Source organism: Hemiscyllium ocellatum, chromosome 25 (genome assembly GCF_020745735.1).
Source record: "Hemiscyllium ocellatum isolate sHemOce1 chromosome 25, sHemOce1.pat.X.cur, whole genome shotgun sequence".
Taxonomy (NCBI): Eukaryota; Metazoa; Chordata; class Chondrichthyes; order Orectolobiformes; family Hemiscylliidae; genus Hemiscyllium; species Hemiscyllium ocellatum.
The window spans coordinates 7,127,978-7,151,957 of NC_083425.1; the positions used below are offsets into that span (position 1 = coordinate 7,127,978).

At 38.7% G+C, this 23,980-nt stretch overlaps 1 protein-coding gene across 4 annotated transcripts in view; it reads right to left on the minus strand.

The window, feature by feature from the left end:
- The window catches only part of cep112 (centrosomal protein 112), a 572,452-nt gene that overhangs the window by 227,386 nt on the left and 321,086 nt on the right, over window positions 1-23,980 (minus strand). For all 4 annotated transcript variants that reach the window (XM_060844726.1, XM_060844724.1, XM_060844725.1 and 1 more), the window contains 3 exons: window positions 21,666-21,801; window positions 4,149-4,256; window positions 1,653-1,835 (listed from right to left, as the gene is read on the minus strand). In XM_060844726.1, coding sequence (XP_060700709.1) covers window positions 1,653-1,835; window positions 4,149-4,256; window positions 21,666-21,801 — 427 coding nt within the window. The remainder of the gene's footprint in view (window positions 1-1,652; window positions 1,836-4,148; window positions 4,257-21,665; window positions 21,802-23,980) is intronic.

Genomic DNA, 23,980 nt, shown 5'->3' on the forward strand with positions numbered 1-23,980 from the left:
AGAAGTTGGGATTTCATTAGAATTTCAGCCTTTTCAAGATGGTGTGCCAATGAATGCTGAAAATCAATGGCTCTAACGGAACACAACAAGAAGACTTATATGGCCTGGTAAACGATTTGACAAGCTTGAATTACGTAAATTAAAAACAGCAGATGAAAAAATTCTATTCGTGAGTGCTATAGTTTAAAAGGAATAGAATGGCTGTTAGTGTAGTCTTCTGTCCTAAGTGCTTAAACAAAATCATCAGGTGTATGTAGAAGCCAACAGACGTCATCCTATAACGGGAAATTTGGTATGGAACTTGGCATCTTTCAAAAGCTTTGAATCGCTCAGTCCACACAAAGCAGACACTCAGCCCTACGGACCCGCCCTTGCAAATGCATTGCGTTTTATACTTTTTTGCTGGAAACAATTTCATATTCACGCTCAACACTAAATAACTGGGATGCCCGAAGTTATGGTCCCTTTATTTTTTCATAATAAAATGTTTTAAAAAAAAATTAAGATAATGCACTGAGTAGTGTGGATGCCTTCAGGTGGAATGAATAGGCAACATGTTGAAACTGGTTGAAAAGAAAAGACCCTGCCATCCATATTTTAGGGTGTTGAATAATTTAAATCTATTGCTGAGGTATGGAATTCAATGTGCCAGGAAACAGTAAAACTTTTAGGTTGCTTCCAATGAATTCACTTGTCCTTCTTTGAATCAGTATTCTTCAAACATATGTCCTTCAGATATCAACAGAAAAATTTTAGCATCATTGGAGGCTATTTTTGTGCTAGTTTTACTGTACTTGCCAGAGATGCAGACATCGAGCATAATCTCACCGCATTCCCTTAATCTTTCTGCAGTGGTTTCAAGCAGGCCTCTTTCCTTCCTGCTGATAGAGTTAGGTTTACAGCTCAAAAACACAACGCATCTGCAAGTTTTTTTTTTAAAAACGCTCAGAACTAATCTAAATCATTTTCCATGCTGACAATGCACATTTCATCCGTAAGTTTGATGGTTCAAATGTGTCCACAGTTGGGGGTTATTCTGTCAAATGGCTTCCAACAGTGACTGTTAAGTTCAAGGATTGGGGGAGAAAAAAAGGCAACAAAAAAAACTCTAGGGGAGAGCAATATGTCTAAACCGCACAAATTCAAGAACACTCCACTGTCAGGATATCCAGTAGTGCAAAAATGAGGGATTTGTGGGAGAAGATTTGGGGAGGGCAGGGGGGTGAAATGTGGCTGATGGGAATAAAAATAATGCATGGCTTCCCACAGAGCAAAATAAAAATAAATGATAAAACGTGAATATTCGACTTACGCGTATGACAAAGACCGAGTATGATTCCCAGTTAACGGAAGAAATCCAAAATAATGGAACCATGACTCCAGGTGAAAGTGAAAGGCTAAATTCTGTCGCATCAGGGGACATTTTAAAGCTGGCAACCTGCAGTTTCTGCAGATTAAGCTTATTTATCCCTATTCGACATTAGAAGACTCAAACGCGAAGGACTGCACGCCCCCACTAAATCGGCAATCAGGCGCATAATTCCAACATCCCAAAAGCGAATTGCATTATTACCATATTTGCAAATATTTAAAGGAAGATTTTTCTTTTATTTAGTAAAATAAACAAAAAAAAAGATGTCAGCCATTTTCACCTGCGAGTCTCGCTTCCTCCATTCCTGTGTCTGGTTTTCATGCTCCACTATGGCGGCACGCAGCTGTTTTTCCAAGTTATCAATCTCGCGTTCGTGCTCTCGGACCAGGCTGTCTTTTTCCGCGTTGTGCTGCTGGAATAGGTGCGTCTTCTCCTGCTCATGCTCCAGCTTCAATTCTACTATCTGATTGGACAAGGAAGAGTCCTGTTCATCAATACCACATCACTATTACCATGACAACAATTCTTCTGCTGCATTTTCCCTCTAATTCCTTGTAAATTGATCAATTTGTCAAAGATACTCCTTTCTTTTTGTACCCCAACAGAATGCAAAACAGAATTTGTGTCATCGTGCCAACACCCCTCTGCAGGTGTTAAAGCACTCCATTGAATTTGCTCATTATATACCTGCTCACTAGCATCCACCCCTCCCACACCATTTTTGGAAACTGATCATTTTCCCAGTTCTTTCCATAATACCTATGAGCAGAAATGCAATAAATCGATGAACAACTTTCATAAAAATCAGGCTACATTTATAATATTTCCCTGTTGCTGAAATAACTGGCCTAAAACTATATTTCTGTAAAACTGTAAAACCTAATCCTTATTTGAACCGTTAAATGCCGATTTCTGCAGCTATTCAAATTAAAAATGAGGTTTCAATGAAAACACGCACAAAAGGTTTTTTCTTTTTAAATCTTTACAGAATGGAATTTGGATTTTATTTTTGTGGAAAAATCAGCAGGTTACGATTCTACAGTTCCATTTCCACGCAGACAAAAATAAACCAATTTACAGTCGTTTTTACATGAAAGCCGGAGCATTATCTCGCTGTCAGCTACGTGATTCTGAAATAAACAGACTTACGTGTTCAGCAGAACGCCTGCTGTGCTGGTAGCTCGCTATGATTACACATAAAGCAGTCTATTCCCCAATATTCTGTTCTCAGTCTCTACCAAGCTGGATACTGTGACCTTGGCCAATCCTCAGCTCTTCTCACTAGGTTTGAATGGTAGTATGAAACCGAGGCCTACTTTCTACTGCTTTGATACTAATCCGCCCAGACTGTGCACAATGGCACCCTACCTGGCCTTCTGACTATAGGCAGCTAGGCTGGCTTTGAAGCAGGTGATGAATAGGGGCCTGCAGGATGCCAGATTTCCAGCAGATGCCAGGCCACACAGCTGCTAGGAACAGTCACTTACATTTTTCTTCAGTTTTGGTTGATTTTCATCGAGATGTCGTTCGGACCAAAAGATATAAGCTCATTTTAAGCAGAGACATTCTCTTGTATAACAGCTGATGGCTAGATCACTCTCAAATGCTTCTACATGCGCAGGGCATTCTAAGAGTACTTAACCCTTAGGCAACTTTCAAACTGAAACCAATTAATAAATTCGACCCCAAGGGACGTCTCAATTTGAACTTTTTTTTAAAACATTTCACTGTAGACACATTCAATCTTAAATGTGGTAATGCTGTCCCTCCCTTCTCTCTGCATGCAAACAATAAAGCCAAGGTTTGCTGTTTACGACAACTTTGCTCGTGTTTCAGTATATTACAAACCCGCTTTGTGGAGCACTGCTCTAATATTCATCAGTTTCGATTCCACTGCCCTGTACTGAACTGAATCAATGCTGCTTACGTTCATGACGCAGCCCTACATATCTCAATTATTTATTATTTCAAAGAGAAAGATGTTTGAAAAATTGAAGAGGGATTAGGCATGTAGTGGAAGACAAAGAGAAATGCAATGGCAGACAACATTTTGAGGTTAAGAGTTTTGTGCTCATCTGTGACAGGAAACATGAGCTCATAATTTTAAAGCAAAACTGATGTCCGGTTTAAAATAAAACAGGTGCACTGGACAGGTACTAATTGTTGCTGCTAATTAACAACAAGCACGTTATTTCAATTTTACATCCTGCAGTACAAAGGTATATCTTATTTCCTTCTTCATTCTCTCCATCCTGCCGAAAAAGTTTAATCAGTGACTCTTGGGGCATTGTCTTCAGATATCATGACGTAAAAAGCCATTTTTCATAGCAGATGTTTTTTGTGCTAGCTTTGTCAATAATATTTGGAAGGTGTATTCATTCTACGCGAATCAATATAATGACCAGCCTCAACATGGGCAATGTTTTGCACCTGTTTACTATAATAAATGCACCTTGTCCTCATTTTTCCATTCATTCTGGTTCAGTCATCTTCCTTATAAAGCAAATAGATTTTTGCTCTTCTTTTTTTCCCTTAAATCTTTAAAGATGCATTATTGGTCACTCAGTGCAACACACAATACACATGAATGTTAAAATGTTTAGTTTCCAAATATATTTCCTAATATAATGAGTGCAGAGTAATGATAATGTGGGAGAATCAAAATCATTATTGTTTTTCACTGAATCCCCAGTGACCAAAATTATTCTAAGCATTTCCTGAAAAGACTTAGAATCTTTGTTTCCATAAAAGTCGAAAAGAATGTGATTATATGTACCTGTTGTTCATATCGCTGTTTGAGTTCCTCCAACTGCCAAGAGAATTCTTTTGATTGTTTCTCTCGGACAGATTTTGATCTACTTAGATCTGCCTCAACCTTCTCCATCTATAAAATGCAAAAGAGAGAATTTTTGATTTGACACTGTAGTCATAGAGACAAAAATCTATAACTACTTCACTATACGAAATATAGCTTTAAACAAAGTGTGTCCAGGCGGAGAGTAAACCTTGATTATGTTGCAGCCACTATTTTTGATTTCTATTTGAATAAAATCAAGACATATTCTTGATTACTCATTTTATGAAAAAACCAGGAACAGTTAAAAAAAATTACATAGGAAAAGTTTTTAAAATTCTGATGACAAAATAAATCAATCAAAACAGGATCAGAAACAAACTTCAAATGCATTTGCCATTTTCCTTTGCATAAAGGCCTCCTCCAGTTACAGATTCTGTCCCTGAGGCATCAGCAGACTGATCTAAGGAATGTGAATTATATAGAGAAAACTGGAACCAGCAAAGCAGCAGGTTAACCCATTGTGCAGTTGGCAAAGAATGGTTTAAAAACAGTGAATGTTAGTCACACTGACATTAGCAGTGAGATGGTAGCTGAATGTATCGGCCATGTTTTTTGATTTTAAATCCTGTGATCCTGTTTTGTAATTTCACTCCTTACAGCAATGAACTTCAATTGTACGATACTCTTGAATGTTAATCATTATTTGCAGCAATGTGCCAACTTCTTAAATCCACTTGACAATATTAGCCCAAAAATGACAAGTCATCAACATGGCTTATTGAGTCAATGGATTGCTCTACGTTGTGAAGGAAGAAGGTTATCCTATGATCCCTTGCTGATCTCATCCGTGCAGAGGGAGGTCCTCAGAAATGACTCAAAGTTTTGCCCAGTAAAATGGGACAGGTCACAAAATTATCATATAACTCAAAGCAACTAAATCAAGAATGGCAAAGACTCATTAGGACCACTTTATTATAGGCTAATTGAAAGCTATTGTCTTTTGAAACAGCAAATAATGACCACCAGGGGAAAAATGTGAAAATAGATAGTTTTCGATATTCTTTCACTCACTTACCAACAACAATTGGGTGTATAACTTAATGTTCCTCATCTAGAACATGACAACCGCATATACTTGCCATCAATGCTTTGAAGACCGTTGGCTTCTCACAGACGTCTTCTGCTATGAAGTCCTTCTTCACTGTACACAGCAATCTCCATTAGAAGCTGTTACCAAGTTTGGTTAGTGAGGTCATCTGACATTATTTACAATTATTTATCTGTAGGATGCCTAATTCTGTTACTCTTACTTTCTCACTATATGGTCAAACTTGCCAAGTGCCACACATTCCCTGAGCTGAGCATCACTTCATTTTGGTCTGAAAATGCAGCTTTGTCAATGACAACTCAAAATATTTAAATGCATTTGAGATCCTTGTCCCTTAGGCCAGTGATAAACTTCACTCTGTACTTTCCCAGAATGATGACAGCTCAGCAAAGGCTAATATTGACAAAGTTAACTTGAATATCTGTCAAAGATCCCTTGTGCACTGCAAGGTGTCCCATCGTTAACTGTCAGAAATTACAGCCCCAAATGAAATGCTTTCTTTTAAATCATACTAGTAGGTATTCGTAGAATACTTAGCACTTCATTGTATAACCAGTTCATTCAAAGTATAGACAGAGGATTTCCAGGATTTTGACTCAATAACAGTGAAGGAATGTCCATTAAGACATAAGAAATAGGAAAAGGAGTAGGCCATTTGGCCCGTGAAACCTGCTCCACCATTCAATAGTTTCATGATACCTCACATCCACTTTCCTGCATTCTTCCTGTAATCCTTGATTCCCTACTGATCAAGAATCTATTTATCTGAGCCTTAAGTATACACGAGATATCTGTCCCCTTGGCTCTCTCTGGCAAGGAGTTCCAAAGACTCACAACCCTCAGAAAGAAGACATTCCTTTTTATCTCAGTCATAAATTGAAGTCCTTTGTTCTGAATCTATACCCACTGGTCCAAGATTGTCCCACGAGGGGGAACATCCTCTCAGTGTATACTCTGTCAAGCTCTTGAGATATGAGGGCTACAAAGAGGCAGCAAAAAGCATGTAGGAAGGGTGATGTTGTTAAGGGTTAGGTGTGGTGGGGTGGGAACTGGAAGCCGCAAAGAAGTGAGAAAAGTTTTAAACCTGCCAACAAAGTAATGAGTAACTAGGATTCAAGAAAACCTCAAATCATTGAGGTAATGATTTTCTTGCAAATGAATGCAGAATGTCTAGTTTAGGACAGTGTTCAGGAGTTGCTGTACTTGGAAAAAAAACTGAGTGGATTTCACTGTAATGAACTGTTAATTGTGACATTTATTTCTAAACATGTTCAGAAATGCACTAAAGAGTTTATACCTGCCTGGTTAAAGCATTTCAACTTTGTGACTGCACAATGGAAATGTGTGACTGTGACCCCATGAGTCTGTAGGAGGTCTGTTTAGGATGATGGCTTTTTGCATATGGAAGTGTGTGTGTGTGTGTGTCAGTTAATTTTTTTAAAAAGTGTGAATTTATGCCTGAATGAAAGAGCTGATAATTATTAAGGATGTTGATGAATTATTCTAATTCTGTTTGTGTATGAGAGTTTAAATTTCTCACTTGTCAACATGAAAATAGAAGATATCTCTTAGCTTCAGGTAACAACTTGATTATGCTTTCAAACTTAGTGAATCATCCTTACCAACTTACTGAGAGAAGTGAAGAAAGTCAACGAAATATATTCCATATGTAGCAGAGCCTGAGAGAGATTCTTTATTTTGATGTTGTAATAGCAGCCTGCGATAAGTCCATCACTTCAGGTCTCCTCAACAGTCAAGACTCACTTGTTTGATGTACAAAGTTAAAAATCACACGACACCAGGTTATAGTCCAACAGGTTTAATTGGAAGCACACTAGCTTTCAGAGCGACATGAAAGAAGTGAAACTATCACTGTATTCTAACAGATGAAAGGCTTAACAGACAATCAATTTTTCAATGTATAATTTCAGTTACATCACACTGCAAATTTTTACTATGAATTCTGTGTTACGATCGAGCCCTCCACTATCACCTGATGAAGGAGCGTCGCTCCGAAAGCTAGTGTGCTTCCAATTAAACCTGTTGGACTATAGCCTGGTGTTGTGTGATTTTTAACTTTGTACACCCCAGTCCAACACCAGCATCTCCAAATCATAACTACTATCGACACCACTAACCGCCGGCTTAAAGTTGTTTGATGTAAGTAGTTGTACACTCATCAGCTAGCTGTTTCTTTCCTTGTCCTGGAGCCTTGAGCCTTCAGCTCAAATCCAATCAAATGTTCAGTAGCAGCCATAGCAAAGCTATCCACTGATTTCTAAAGTTAGGCATGAACAGTGACACGGTGGCTTTACACACTTTCTCTCGAAGTGTAAGTTTACCTAAATACCCTATAAATCTCCTTCCTCACCATCCAAAAATTACTGAGAAAACAAACAAAGGTAGATCTACAGCTTGAACTGAAGCATCCTCATCAATATGCCCACCTGAAGTTGAATCCAGTCCAGCCTAATTTTCTCTCAATTCCACTAAATATTGGCAGTGAAATCTCACAGCATCAATTGTCTATTGGCTAAGGATGGTGTACAAAACCTGAAAAATGAACATTTGATTTCACTGAAGTTTAGATATCCGACCATTATTTTTCAAAGGTGAATGTTTTCCAGCTAAATATTTCCGCACAAAAAAGGTCAGCTTTGAAAAACTTCATTTTTCTTGCAAGCAAATCATTGTTGTTGACATATTCACCAGATGGCGCTGCATTGTGCGCTGGGAAATAACAGGTTAATGGCTACAGTGGTCTGCTCAAGAAAAAGCTTACTCCATTGATATCCCCATTTTATCAGAATCCAGCTTAATATCTAACAAAGCCTAAACTATCCCAATCATTGATAGACTATAAACACAGACTCTGATGACAAGAAAGCTGGTGATAACGATGATTTAGTGGCTGGTCTAAAAGGTACTATGTTGGACTTCATAGCTTTCCTCACATCAAAGCATGTCATTTGGAAGCAATCTATTCTTATGCATCTGTGCTGGGATCAATTAGTAACAGTGGAAAACTGAATTCCTTTCAAGAGTGTTTCCTGATTTGAAGCTAATTTTTTTCCCCTTGGCAAAATGAACTTGTCCTTAGGAATCAATGGTGCTGCAGGGATTATGCAACCCACAAAATCCACACTTCCAAAATAATTACACGGTCAACTTTGTGTGATCTGAGGATGAGCATGAGGTGCAGCCAGAAAAAAAAAGATGAAAGTATGCGAGTTGCTGAGGATACAGACTTTCCATCACCACATATCATTCTCTGGTTCCTAATTTTAAGGCAAAAGTGAAGTACATAAACTATGGTGCAATACAAGAAAGAGCTTGTGGATGAATGCAAGTCTTTAGCACTATTCTAAGGATTGCTCCTGTTTGGAGCTGAATTTAAAAGAAAGCACTTACATCTAAATCACATCATTTATGATCTCAAGACATCTCAAAGCCTTTCACGACCAATGAGTTCTTTTTATGAAATAAAAGGAAATGTAGGACCTAATCTGTGTGCAGTGAGAGAATAATAGGATAATCATGTTTCAATTTAAGTAGTTGAGGGGTAAATGTTGGTTTGGATAACAGGAAAGCTCTCAGTTTAGCTTTAAACAGAGGAATTTTTTTACACCTGCCTCATTTAAATAAATCACTTGAAAAATATAGCACCAATGGTGCAGCACTCCTCAGACCTTCACTGGAGTGGAGTCTCAGCATGGATTATGACTTTAGAATCTGAAGTACAGCATGAACCCACAACTTCTGACTTAGAGTTTGGGGTTCTCTGAACTGAATCAAAGTCAAATTTAGGAAAATAAACCATATGGAAAAAACAACTGTTTCAAAGCAAATCACAAGGAACTTATATAACATGGGCTAATAGGACTTCAAAAAGATAAAATGTAAAGTAATTTTAAGGTTGGATTGGCTTTAGTCAGCTGCAAGTATTATTTTCCATACAATAAAGTTCGCTATTATAAATGTATTGATTTGTTGTTATGGCCTAGGCCAGACCAATCAAAACATTCTTAAGCAGGCAACCCAGACCATAACTTTGCAATTTGTCTTGATAAATGTACAGTGATAATTGCCCAGAGTAAGCTAGCTAGGTTGACTACTAAGTTTTAAAATAGACAGAAATTTATTCACAAAATTACACAATGAAACAAAAAGGACAGAATAAAGAACCTCCACAGAACTCAGTCTATCCAAACTAGACTTAATTATGCCATTCTGAATATACACAACAGTCCCAATATCCCCTTAAAGACCAGTAAAAGAAATGGAACAGATGCTTACAGATTGAAGTTAGAAAGGCAGAAAAAGAGAGGGAATTTCTGTACAGCTTATTGTTGAACTCCTAACTAGTTCTGGACAGCTAGAGAGCTGACCACTTCCCTTTCATTATACAGGTCCCTTCTAAAACATGACCACTTTGGCCAGAAGTGTCATCTGTTGACATATAAACAAAAAGGTCTCTCGATACCCTTTAATCTTAGCACCAAACCAACCTAATTGGTACCAGGAATGTTAATGAACACTGAAAAAAACCAAGGACACAGTATCCTTGAGAAAAGGAACAACTTTTAGAAAGAAGGACCTAGCATTGCCACATTCGCTCCCTTAAGAAAAAGAACCATCAATACCAAAAGATGGATTCATTTTAAAACAGTTCAAAAACCCGGTCAGTAGTCTAACACACATATACACTATACTAACTATACACATGCAAACATGCACAACCACACATGAATTCAGACCATGGCATACTTGCCATCGAATGCCTCTGTATCTAATTCGAGTCTTGATAACACATTGTCAATCTCATTTTCACAACCAGCCACATGCACAATTGTCAAATGGAATGGCTGTAACAACAAGCTCCACCTGAACAGTTTGGCATTTTATCCTTAAATGTTTCCACAAATGTTAATGGATTATGATCAGTATATATGATTGTCTCAGATGAATTGCTGGTAATATAAAGACTGAAATGTTGTAATGCCAACACCAAGCTTAAAGTATTTTTTACCATCGTTGAATAATTCTGTTGATAAATGTTCAACTTCCTGGAAGAATACCCGATGGGTCTTTCTATTCCCTCATCATCCTCTTGCAAGAGCACCGCACTGACATCCACATCACTGGCATCGATAGCCACCTTGAAAGGCTTTGTGTAAACAGATGTAGCTAATACTGGGGCAGCGGTTAACACAGTGTTTAGGCTGTCAGATGCCTTTTGACAGCCCGCTGTCCACTGAAACTTCTTGCTCTTTTTTTAATAATTTGGTGAGTGGAGAAGCCACACTGATAAAGTTCGGCACAAACATTCAGTAAAATCCACTCAACCCCAGGAACCGTAGTACTGCTTTGCTTGTCGACAGTGTGAGAAATTCCCCAATTACCTTCGTTTTCACATCCCATGGGGCTATTTGTCCATGTCCAATAAAATGGCCCAGGATTTGGGCTTTGTCAAATTCACTTTTAGTTAGGTTTACCACCAAGCCTGCCTTCCAAAGTCGATCAAACAAGTCTGATAAATGCTTTAAATGTTCCTTCCATGAGTGACCAGGTCATCACCAGGTCATCAGTGTAAACAACACAGCTGGGTAACCCAGCAATGACCTTATTAGTTAGTCTCTGAAAAGTGGCTGGAATGTTTTTTCAGACCAAATGGCATGACTTTGAACTGGTATAGTGAATTTGGCCTTACAAAAGCCAAAATTGCCTTTGCTCCCTGACAGTAGCCTCTGAGCAAGTCCTACTTAGAGATGTAAGTTGCTTGTCCCACTTTTTCAACACAGTCCTCCAACCATGAAATTGGATATGCATCAGTCTTTGTATTGGTGTTAACACATAATCATTGGGTACCATCTGGCTTTGGCACCATGACTATGGGTGAGCTTCAGTCACTGCAACTCACTTCAATTATGCTACCTTAGAGCTTGCCTCTATCTCCTTCGGAACCTGTGCCAACTTCAGAGGGTTATGCCTATAAGGATGTTGCTTAATCGGAACAGCATCTCCTATACTTACATCATGCACAATTAGGTTAGTACTTTCCAGTTTATTTCCAGATAGCTCCCCATGTAATAGTAATAACTCTTTCAGGTCATTTCAATTTTCTTGTGGAAGGTTACTCAATAATTTATTCTAATTTTTGACAACTTCCTCATTATCCAATTTGCTTAGAGAATGTTCAATTCAGAATCCTCTGAACTTGGTTCTTCTTCTGTGCTGTAATTATTAACACCTTCTCTTGTTTTTTTCCCTATCAAAACACCTTTTGAGCATAATCACATGACACACACTGTGAGATTTCTTCCTGTCTGGAGTCCTTATCAAATAGTTCACCTCACTCACCAATAACTTATCCCCAATTGCAAAAGTGTGAATTTGTGATTTATTATCAACTTCCTGTTTCATTGTATGCTGTGATACTTTTAAATGCTGTCTAATCAACTCTCCAGCTCTATTTAATCGTTCTCTAAAATTTGACACATAGTCCAAATGGGTGGTCTCTGAATTCTGACTTATTAATTTCTCCTTAATTAATTTTAATGGTCCTCTTACTTCATGCCCAAACATTAATTCAAATGGACTGAATTTGGTCGATTCATTTGGTGCATCTCTGATCACAACAAGTACAAACTCCCTTATCCCAATCATCTGGATAATCCTGACCATAAGCCCTCAACATGGTCTTTAGTGTTTGATGCCATTTCTCTAGCATTTCATTGATTCCGGATGGTATGCAGTAGATTTGCATTGCTTTATTCCCAAGTTATCTATAACCTCCTGGAATAGTTTGGATGTGAAGTTTGATCCTTGATCTGACTGGATCTCTATTGGTAGTCCGTATCTAGTAAAAAAATGTAAGTAATTCTTCTACAACCCCGTTAGCTGTGATGTTGCGTAATGGGCTTGCCTCTAGAAATCTAGACGACACATCCATTATTGTTAATAAATACTTATTCCCACTTTTTGTCAGAGATAGGGGACCAAAGCAATGAATCAAGACTCTTGCAAAAGGTTCTCAAATGATGGAATAGTTATTAAAGGTGTAGGTTTTATTATTACCTGTGGTTTTCAGATTAGCTGACATGTACGACACAGCTGGCAAAATTCAACTACATCCTTGTGTAGTCCAAGCCAGTAAAAATGTCTTTGTAATTTAGCCAGTGTTTTCCTCACCCCTAAATGACCTCCAAGTGGTAGTTCATACACCACTCATAGCACCTCCTTTCTATACCCTACTGACAAAACAATTTGATGCATCTCTGCCCATTTCTCATCTGCTTGAATGTGTGATGCTCTCCATTTCCTCATTAGGACATCATTAGTTAAGTAATAACATACAGTGATGCATTGATCTCTCTTGCTTCAACTTGTGCCTCTGTGAACTTGTGACCACACAATCAGGGAAACTTCCTGGAAAAACATTCTTCATTTCTTCAGTTGCCTGCGTCTCCACTGGCTTTTCAGCTAGAGTACATAGCACATCTACTGATAAATTAGCTATATCATTTGCAAGGACGCATTGTATTCCTGGAGCTGAGAGTTTATCCAGTATTCCTACCACAAATTCTCCACTCTCCTCTGGACTCTCCAGCCTCACTTTACATAATTGAGCACTTTTTGTCTCACCATGAATTCCTGTTACCAGTACCTTTTCTGGCAATAGGCCCTCAGGAGTACATATCTCCTCATCCTTCAGTATTACAGACTGAGTCCCTTAATATTGTAATCTCCTTACCTACGCTCCTGGCCTATGTGAATAAACTTTATCCTCGCATGTATTTTTTAACCTGAAAAGCACTTCTAAGCACTTTTAGCTAAAAGCACTTTTAAACACTTCCTCCTTAACCAACCTCTGATCATCTTGTACACTCTGAGGCAGTTGTCTAACCTCCCTTGTGCTTTTTGTTACTAGTCCAAAAAATACCCGAGCTTGTCCAGTTTTCTTACATCTGACTTTCTCCGAGCCCTCCAACACTGATTTTGTGTAGCCTATTCTATTAAAATAAAAACACCGGAGCTTTATAACTTCTTTGCCCCCCTCAAGAGTTTCTTTTTTTACCCTGGGTAAGTTATCCTGATGGTCTTCACTGAGACCTACATTTCCGTTTCCACGTGAAGATTTCTCTTTGCCCCAATTTCTATCCCTCATGGCCTGAAATTGATTCTGGAAGCCAAACTGTGTTTTATGGACCAGCTCATAATCATCAGCCCCTTCAGCTGCCAACCTTGCTGTTTTAACTCGCTGCTCTTCCACATGAGTTCACACTACTTCAGGCAGTGAATTTTTGAATTCCTCCAAAATAATTACTTCTCTAAGGGCATACAGGTTTGCTCGATTCTTAAAACTCTTATCCATCTGTCAACCTTCTCTTTTGATCCTTTCAAACTTAATGTAGGTTTGACCTGGGTCCCTCCTTAGATTCCTGAGGCTTCTGCTACAAGCTCATATGCACTTAGGATGGCTTTTCTCATCTCCTCATACTCCCCTGATACATCCTCTGACGGGGATGTAAATACCTCACTGGCCCTATCACTCACTGTTTAAAGTTCCACAAAGAGCCCACAATCTATTATGGACTAGGCGAGAACACTCAAAATATTCTTGAGCAGGCAACCCAGACCATAACTTTGCAATTTGTCTTGGTAAGTGTACAGTGAGAATTGCCCAGATTAAGGTTGACTACTAAGTTTTAAAACAGACAGAAATGTATTGACAAAATTACACAAGGAACAGAATAAAGAACCCCTACAGGAATCAGTCTATCCAAACCAGACTTAATTATGCCATTCCAAATATACACACCAGTCCCAATAGGCAAAACCCCTTAAAGACCAGTAAGATAAATGGAACAGATGCTTACTGGTTGAAGCTAGAAGGGCAGAAAGAAAGACAGAGTTTCCACACAGTGCACTGTTGAACTCCTAATTTGTTTTGGACTGAACTGCCCAACTAGAGAGCTGACCACTTCCCTTTCATTATACAGGTCACTTCTAAAACATGACCACTTTGTCCTGAAGTCTCATCTGTTGACATATAAACAAAAAGACTTCTCAGTACCCTTTAATCTCAGTCTAATCGGCACTGGGAGCATTTATGACCCCTCTGGAAAAATAAACAAGGACATAGTATCCTTGAGAAAAGAAACAGCTTTTAGGAAAAAAGGAACCAGCTTTGTGACATTGCACACTTAACAAGTTTTGAGAAATCTCTTATATTGGCTTTTATATTTTCAATGTCTTTTCTCTGTTTTTGAATACTGCACAGTTAGCCCAAGAGATTACAGCCCATATTCTGAAAAATTGCTCCTTCAATTTAATGGTTTGTTCAACTGCCTCTGATCTAGCCTAAAACTAGCTGTGTCCAGTTCCATTGGAAAATAGGAAAACGGCTCTGAGGCCTCAACTGTAGTCATACTGAAATCATCATTAGGAGGAACGGTAATGACCAGTTCAGCTTTCGTGATCAGCAACCTAGCTGAATGTGGCATTAAGCCAAAGTCCCTCACTGAGGTTATATAGCTTATTAAATCTGTAACTCGTGCTAAACTATTTGAGTGAAGTAATTTCATCAAACTAATACTTAGCAATAACTACTACCTACCTGCCACCATAAGATTCATTTCTTCAATGTGCGTTTAAAAATTAATAGCAGTTTTTGACAACATACGAAAATAATAATTGGCATGTATTTTTGGATGTGTAAAGTTGTCAAGCTTTCATTGCTTGGTAAAACCAATCAAGGCACAAGTCAAGAAAGCAGCATTCCAACAGTTCAAGGCTGATGCCCAAAGATAAATCTGGAAGATAAAGGAATGTGGTGGGAACAGAAGCCTGAGAGGTCCACATCCACCTGATGAAGGAGCAGCACTTCAAAAGCTAGTGCCTCCAAATAAACCTGTTTAACTGTAAACTGGTACTGTGTAATTTTTAACTTTGTCCACCCAAGTCCAACACCAGCTTCTCCACATCAACAATAAGCTGACCATCTTGACATGTGAAGCTGCTTCAAACCACCAGAGTCATCAATGGACAGTATCTTTCATCACTCTCAGAATGGTGTTTCACATCCTAAGAATGATAATGACAACAATCAATGCTGGAAAGAACATTTTCAATAGTTCATTAACTATATATCCACAGTAACAGCTGATACTCTCCAGATTACCTCACAGCATCCTCTGAACTGCAATCCTTGCAAATTGTAGATCACATATACCCATGGTGGTCAGTTTCATTTTCACATGGAGGTTAATGAGGTCTAGGAGTTTTCCATCAAAGTGTTATTTAATTGACTGTTGACCTTTGATGAATTGACTAGCCACTGTCAGGTAGGTTGCAAATAGCATGTGGCAGAATCCATGAGGGAACCATCATCAATGGGATAACTACAGCATGCAATCAAACGAATGAGCAACACAAGCCTGGAGCCCCACTTGTATTCTGGCAGAGGCAAAGTTGATAGGCATTTGCTGATAAATTAAGACTCCAAGGACTCATTTCATAGATTTGGAAGGGAAAGGAAGGCCTTCCCTTCCCATACTATTTACAATCGATCCAACAGTGGATATTCACCTCATCAAAAGATAAACGTTCCTCTGGTGGGAATATGAAATACTGCCTGGATGGAAAACGATTTAACCTTAGTTGCTGTCACACCAAAACAAACTAACCAACACAGACTTACATCCTGCACAATTTTCAGGATTTCAATGTCATTGCTCACTCTGTGCCAGATTTACATGCCACTCTCAATCTCTTCACTTCTACATTCAAAAAAACTTTGCCTTTCTTTGAATGTTGTCAAAAACATTATTTCAGGTTACACCTGATCAGACAAATATTCCACTTTTCATTTCGGTTGAAGGCAAGATTCTGGAATATTTTGAGCACTTCTCATAACTTGGCACCATTTAAAGAAGATCCTTTACTGGATCAGTTGCATCAGCTCAGCATTCTACTAACTACAGCAATGGGCTTTTAACAACAAACACCTCCACATGTCAACAGAAATCCTTGCACACAAGGCAATTGCCATTACTGCATTCCCGTAATACATTGAGGCCTGAACGGTGTATTAGCAACAGTCCAATTGCCATCACAACCAGTGCCATCATTGTGTTCTCTTAATTCAATGGAAGCCAGTGTTTTGTTGTTTATTCTAGGTTGAACTCCTAGTCTTCCAAAAATATACTGTTCAAGTCATTGGTCTATGGCACAAATTCTAAATTTCCAGCTAGATCTGAACACTCATTTTACAAAGATTAGAGGACATTCTATCTTCCAGATTGCTCTCCTTACACCCGAAACTCTCACATCATCATCAGATCGTCATCCTCATCATACAGGCTTCTGATGTTAACCGTTGCTCACAGCCAGCTCCATAAGATTTTCATGTAAAACTTCTGCAAAATCAACTTTAGTGGACCGAACACTGCATCACTTGTACCAGTTTCTGTTTTCTCAATTCTTGTCATTAGCTTTCCAGGGAAGGATAAAGAATAGATACAAAGTGGTTCAATTGATATTGATGAATCTTGTTATCAATCTTTCCAGTTGGTGACAAATTGTCCATCATACTGCACCAGGGTTTGAGTCACAATGTCTTAATCATAAGACAAAGTAGTGACAAAAAAAGGAGCAAATTCAGCCCTTCAAATCCCACTAGCTCATGAGACATCCTTTCTTCAAGTGCCCAAAGATCTGTCAGTCAGGACATGACTTGCTCAGCCACATGAAGACCCATGGTAGAAACACTCAATCTTAAATAGACATCATCCTCAAATCATGACAAATTTCAAAAGTATCAGTTGGATTGTCTGAATTTTTGTCATCATTGTCCTTTAATGGATAAAATATTGATATGGTGGAATAAAAGAATTGAAATTGTGATAATAAAACATTGCCACCATGACAGAGAGCACAAATATTGTGAATTTAAAACAAAAACACATAAGTTGGAAATTCCTGAGTTCTTCAAAGATGATCTATTGCATTGTCTTGCGCCATCAAGACACTGGCTGATCTCCCCTTACAGCAACAATAAATGCCCCTTCCTCCAAACTCAGAAACCCTCTTGCTCACACTACCCACACTAACTCAGCTCCATATATATTCGCCCATCACTGATGCCTTGAACTCTTCCAAAGTCACCATTCTTCTCTGTACCTCCCTCAAGGAAATCTGGTCACTTGTAAACTAGACCCTTGCCATCCAAGACCTTATTGCAGATGACTACATTAACATCATGGCCTTGATGGAAACTTGGCTACAGATGACCACTCTTTATCCTTCACGGAAGTCTCCTTACTTGCATAAATTTTGCACCACTTGCTCTGCATAAATGACTGGAATTGCATAGCAATCTGATTCTTATTGCTATTAAGTACCACTGTTGCTCATTCCCTATTTCTCAGGCACCTACTCAAATTTTAAGCTCAGCATTTTGTTTGACTCTTCTTTAAAATCTCCATTTTCTGTAATCTGACCAAGTTTTCCCCACTTGAAGTTTCTTGGTGTGACAATCTTCACTATTTTCCTCCCTCAGGCTCTGGAATAAATGACTCCTTATTCCCAGTAATTTAGACCACTATTACACCTCAACTTACTTAAGCTTGCTCTTTCCAAGATATTTCCCTCCTATTTTCTCTTAACCTCTGCCACTAAACAAATGATTCACCTTTAGACATTGCTACTGCACTGACCTAATGTCTAAAACAACAGATTTTCGTGCCCCTCACTAACAGACCCCTTTCAATCCCACTTCCTTCAGGGAAAATTTCCACCCAAATCATTTACAACTGCATCTTCAAACTCACAAACCCTTGTGCTTGGCCATCCATTCACTATCAATCATCTATTCAATTATGCTTTTAGCAACCCTATAGATAACAATGTTACCAATAAAATCCTTCCACTCTCTAACTTTTGAGTTTTTCTACCTGTGATTCTCCAAATCCAAAGGATACAGACATCAACATATTTGGCATTCAACCGATTTAGGCACATGCTGCCTCATTGGCTCCTAAATAACTAATGCTTCAATCTTAAAATTTGCATCAAGTGATTGCACAAGTCATTTTATGGTCTTATCCCTCCCTCTCTTCTAACTTTGTTTAGTCCCACAACTCTCCAAAAACCTGTTTCGTCCAACATTGGCTTCCACGTTCCCCCTCGTCCACACTTTTAATCCAATAATGGCAACGATGCCTTTAGCCATATAAGCTTATTGTTCTGGAATTTATTTTCTAAACTTTCTCCTCCCTAAAACCTAACTCTTTGACCAAGCCTTTAGGTACATGTTTTATAATAGCTTCCTTTGGAAAAACTCATTATTTGTCTGAGCAATTGCTTGGCCACACATCAAACTTGCAAATACAATACTGATGCAATTTTTTGCTTCTTACTAAACAAAGTAGGTCAATTAACATCTGAAGAGAGAAAAATGGATTATTACGTGTCCACAGGTTGTTGTTTCAAGCTAACACATTATACCTATTTAAAAGCAAATTACTGCGGATGCTGGAATCTCAAACCAAAAGAGAAAATGCTGGAAAATCTCAGCAGGTCTGGCAGCGTCTGTAAGGAGAGAAAAGAGCTGACGTTTCGAGTCTAACTGACCCTTTGTCAAAGCCTATTTTCTCTATGGGAATGCCCACTATAACCCACTATATATTCCAGCATGGTCAACTTTTGCTGCAGAAATTAAAATGATTCATGATGTTTAATTCCTCTTAAATCTATGCATTTCTGGAAAAAGCTTTTCACTGTGCCTCGGTACATGTGACAATAACTTCAATTCAATTCAAGAAAGGAGGCAAATGGAATTTCCAGACTGTATTGCATCACTGTGGTTAAAAGTTGGACCAATAATCATATATATTGATGCCAACACTTTATTAGATAAAAATTCCTAGAAACAGCCAACATGAGCCTGGATGAGGATAGAGAATAAAATATGCTGTTGCCACAGATGTGAAATAAGGCTCGTTCAAGTTTCAAAGCTGTGCATTCCGCTCACAATGCAGGAGCATTCAGCATCACATTCTTTAAGCGCTTGTTTAATGTTAGTTGAACTCAATATACAGTGCACAAGCAGTAGTACTTATTTAAAATGACACTGCTTGAGAAAACGGGTGGATTAAAGTGATGTGGATCTCTGCTCCACGTCTAATTACACACTTGTTCTTTCACAATTTCAGCATTTATCCCAGCCTGTTCTCTCCAGTAAGGGGTTTTGGGACAGTTTATCTTGCTGTAGCACCTTTTTTAAGTGCTATGCATGGAGAGGTATCACTACTGGAAAACAGATCATTTCATGCTTTCTATATTGGTACCATGCACTTTACAAATAAAGCAAAAGTAAAGCTATGCCATAGATTAGACGGAGCTCTCTGTTCCAACCAGTCACTGAAGCCAGCTCCAACTATCACGAAAGGTATTTGGTGGAGGCCACATGATAGTGCTGCGTAGAAGAGAGGAAACTGAACATTGCTCTTGCTTGTTCAATCTCAGTGAAAATCTTTTCTGACATCTTGGTGAGAATCAGCATGTTGCTTGCAGGAGCAGAACAAGGTGAGGAAAAAGATAGGTTTGATGAAACAAACCATTGACTTAGTTGAAAATGTGTTGCTGGTTAAAGCACAGCAGGTCAGGCAGCATCCAAGGAATAGGAAATTCGACGTTTCGGGCATAAGCCCTTCATCAGGAATGCCCGAAACGTCGAATTTCCTATTCCTTGGATGCTGCCTGACCTGCTGTGCTTTAACCAGCAACACATTTTCAACTGTGATCTCCAGCATCTGCAGACCTCATTTTTTACCCATTGACTTAGTTGGCTGACTTGAAACGTATAAATTAGTATTTGGATGCCAGGCTAAGTCAACATCAAAAATAAAATGATTAATTTTTATATTCAACAAAATAAGGAAATACATAAAATATTTGACTGTGAGCTTTATATTTTAATGCAGAGAACTGAATGGGGAAAACTGATCTTCATACCAACAGGATTGTGTAAGCGAAATCTAAAGGGTCATCCACATTATTGACAATCTCTTTTTTTGTTCCGCTACTAAATTATCAAATAACAGAACAAGCGATACTGCTTTAACACATTCTCAATGTAGTTTAATGTTGGAAACTGTGATATTAATTATTTTGGAAGGGAGAACAAAAGAATAGATTATTACTTAAATGAAGAAAAACTGCAGATTACTGCAATACTGAGGAACTTGGGAGTACTTGTGCACAAACCACAGACATCTATCACACAGGTGCAGTAAGTAATCAGGAAGACTAATGAATGTGGTCCCTTATTTTAAGAGAAGGTAACTCTTATGGAAATTGTACAAAGTGCAGGTGAGATCACATCTGGAGTCCTATGAGCAATTTTACTCCCTTATTTAAGGACATAGATTATTTCACTTCAGGCAGTTCACAGAAGGTTCACCAGATATGGAATGATTGTCTTATAAGCAAAGGTTAAACAGATTGGGACTATTCTTGCTGAAGCTTAGAAGAATGACAGATGATCTTATTGAAACATATGGGATTCTTAAGGGTCTTCACAGTGGAAATGCTGCGAGGGTGCTTCCCAGTGTAGAGGAATAGAGAGCATAGTCTCAGAATAAAGGAGTGCCAATTTAAGACTGAGATGAGGAGGAATTTCTTCTTTCAAATAGCTGAAAGTCTTTAGAACTGCTCACCACAGAGAGATGTGGGTGCAAACGCATTGTGTATATTTAAGGCTGAGACAGATAGATTTTTAATCAGTAGAGAATGAACAATTATGGGTAAAAAGCAGAAAAATGGACGTGAGGATTGTCAGTTTTCATCTTTCACTGCTAAACTCCCAAACAGTTCTGGACTGAACTAAACCATTCACCTAGCGAGCTGACCACTCCTCTTTCATTCTACAGGCCACTTCTAATCTCACCTGTTTACATATAAACAAAAGACCTCTCAAAATCCTTTTCATCTCTGTATCAAACCAGTCTGATTGAAGCCCGGCCTAGTTTATTATCCCTCTGAAAAAAAATCAAAGGCAGCATATACTTGAGCCAAGGAACAGCTTTTAGAGAAAAAAGGACTAACCTTGTGACACCATGATCTCATTGAGTGGTAGAGCTGGTTCAAGGAGTCGAACAGCCAAATCCTGTTCATATTTCATTTGGTCTGATAGTTTAAGAAATCAAGGAGGTTTTTTTTGCTAGTCTGTTTGGTAGTGATTTGAAATAAATGAAGAGCACTTTTTCATTCATTTGTAAAGTAATATCTTAATTGTATTTAAAGTTGCATTTGCTAATAAAAACCAGAAGCAGCCCAGCATGTAACCTTAATAAACTCCACAGAATCAACAACAGAAGCTTTACCTGCTGTTTCATTTCAGAATAGACCTTCTCAGAATTTAGCTCCACCTGTCTCTTGAATTCTTCCAAAGCAGCATCTGCTTTCTGGGCTTGGAGTTTCTGCACCTCAGTCACCCTTGTCAGTTGGTCTTCTTTTTCGCTAAATAGGCATTAATGTTTCAGTTATTTACTGTATCTAGGTATATTAGCTTAACAAAATAAACCCATATTAAACCAATCGTCAGATAATTGAAATCTTTATCGGGCAAGATTCACACCTAAGATGCTGACAAATGCTTCAGATGAACAGATCCCCAGGTGGCTGCAGAAGATCCCAAGGCATGACTCAAACATGAGGTAAGGAGATTCTCCAGGTAACTTAACCAGCAAAATCTATCTCCCTCAAAGTATGACCAGAACAGATTGTTTAGGTATTTATCTTCCTCCTATGTTTGCCAATCTCTGTAACATTGCTCAACTTAATCTCTGTCTCAGCATTTCTACTGCTGAAATGTTTCTTCATAACCTTGACACCTACCCGTTCCATTGCAATCCTACCCACTTAATTCGCAGTGGGTTTCATTCCCCCTGACCCCCCCATTCACAGCAACTAATATGCTTCCTGTTTTTAAAATTTGCTTTCATTTTTCTCCATTCAGATAATTTTCATTTTTTTGGGACTATAATCTAAAATGGAAATTGGCGCTATAAATGGAATACCAGAACTGGTTTTTGCATTTTGAAAATCAAGTGTTGTATATTGTTGCGTGGTACAACACAATATTACATTTTGGAAGAAGAATGAATGAAAATTCAAGACCCAACAGCACTGAGAATATTTCTCTTTGATTGGTTGAGCTGTGTATACCCTTAATAGTAAGGTCCTAGGGAGTGCTGCTGAACAAAGAGACCTTGGAGTGCAGGTTCATAGCTCCTTGAAAGTGGAGTCGCAGATAGATAGGATCGTGAAAAACGTGTTTGGTATGCTTTCTTTTATTGGTCAGAGTATTGAGTACAGGAGTTAGGAGGTCATGTTGCGGCTGTACAGGACATTAGTTAGGCCACTGTTGGAATATTGCCTGCAATTCTGGTCTCCTTCCTATTGGAAAGATGTGGTGAAACTTGAAAGGGTTCAGAAAAGATTTACAAGGATGTTGCCGCGTTGGAGGATTTGACCTATAGGGAGAGGCTAAATAGGCTGGGGCTGTTTTCCTTGGAGCGTCGGAGGTTGAGGGGTGACCTAATAGAGGTTTACAAAATTATAGGTGGCATGGATAGGATAAATAGACAAAGTCTTTTCCCTGGGGTTGGGGAGTCCAGAACTAGAGGGTATAGGTTTAGGGTGAGAGGGGAAAGATATAAAAGAGACCTAACAGGCAACCTTTTCACACAGAGGGTGGTGCATGTATGGAATGAGCTGCCAGAGGAAGTGGTGGAGGCTGGTACAATTGCAACATTTAACAGGCATTTGGATGGGTATATGGATAGGAAGGGTTTGGAGGGATATGGACCGGGTGCTGGAAGGTGGGACTAGATTGGGTTGGGATATCTGGTTGGCACAGACAGGTTGGACCAAAGGGTCTGTTTCCATGCTGTACATCTCTATGACTGTGACTCTACAGCTTTAAATACCAAGAGAAGCAGAGACATCCAGAGCCTATAGACAGAAAGAAACCACCTCTCTCTGTATGGAAAAAGTCAGAAAACCCAAGAACGCTTGAAAAAAACACTCAAGGAAAGACCTAAGTTAATCTGAAAAACAATCAAATGGAAAGCTGATCATCACCTAAAGACAACAGCATATTATTATTACAAAAATCAAAAGGAACTTGAGGAACAATAATTTTCCAACAGGTCTAGACTTTTGATTTTTGGAACTTTTTATCAACATGTGGATATTGTTTTGCTAACCACACTATATGTTAATGCCTAAGGCACCAGATACTAAAACCTTTCAACAGTTGACAGAATGCTACGACCCCAAGCTTCCTTGAATTCTGAGATAGTATCGTTTTAACTCGAGCAATTCGAGAACCAGGGGAATTTTGACTAGGTTAAGACAACTGGTAGAGACATGGGACTTTGGTTTAACCTTTAATGAGGTGCTGAGAGACCTGTTGGTATGTGAGATTAATGATGTAACCATGCAAAAGCATGCAAACAGGTACAACAACTGACTTTATCTTTGGAAAATGCAACAAGTAGAGCATATGAGTTACAGAATATTCAGATGGAAGGAGACAGCTTCACCAGTCCTTGAGAGCTTTGGGAACACCACTTGCAATTCCATAGCCTCACTCAGGGCAAATCCTAAACAGAGGGACTCTAGGTCAGCCCAA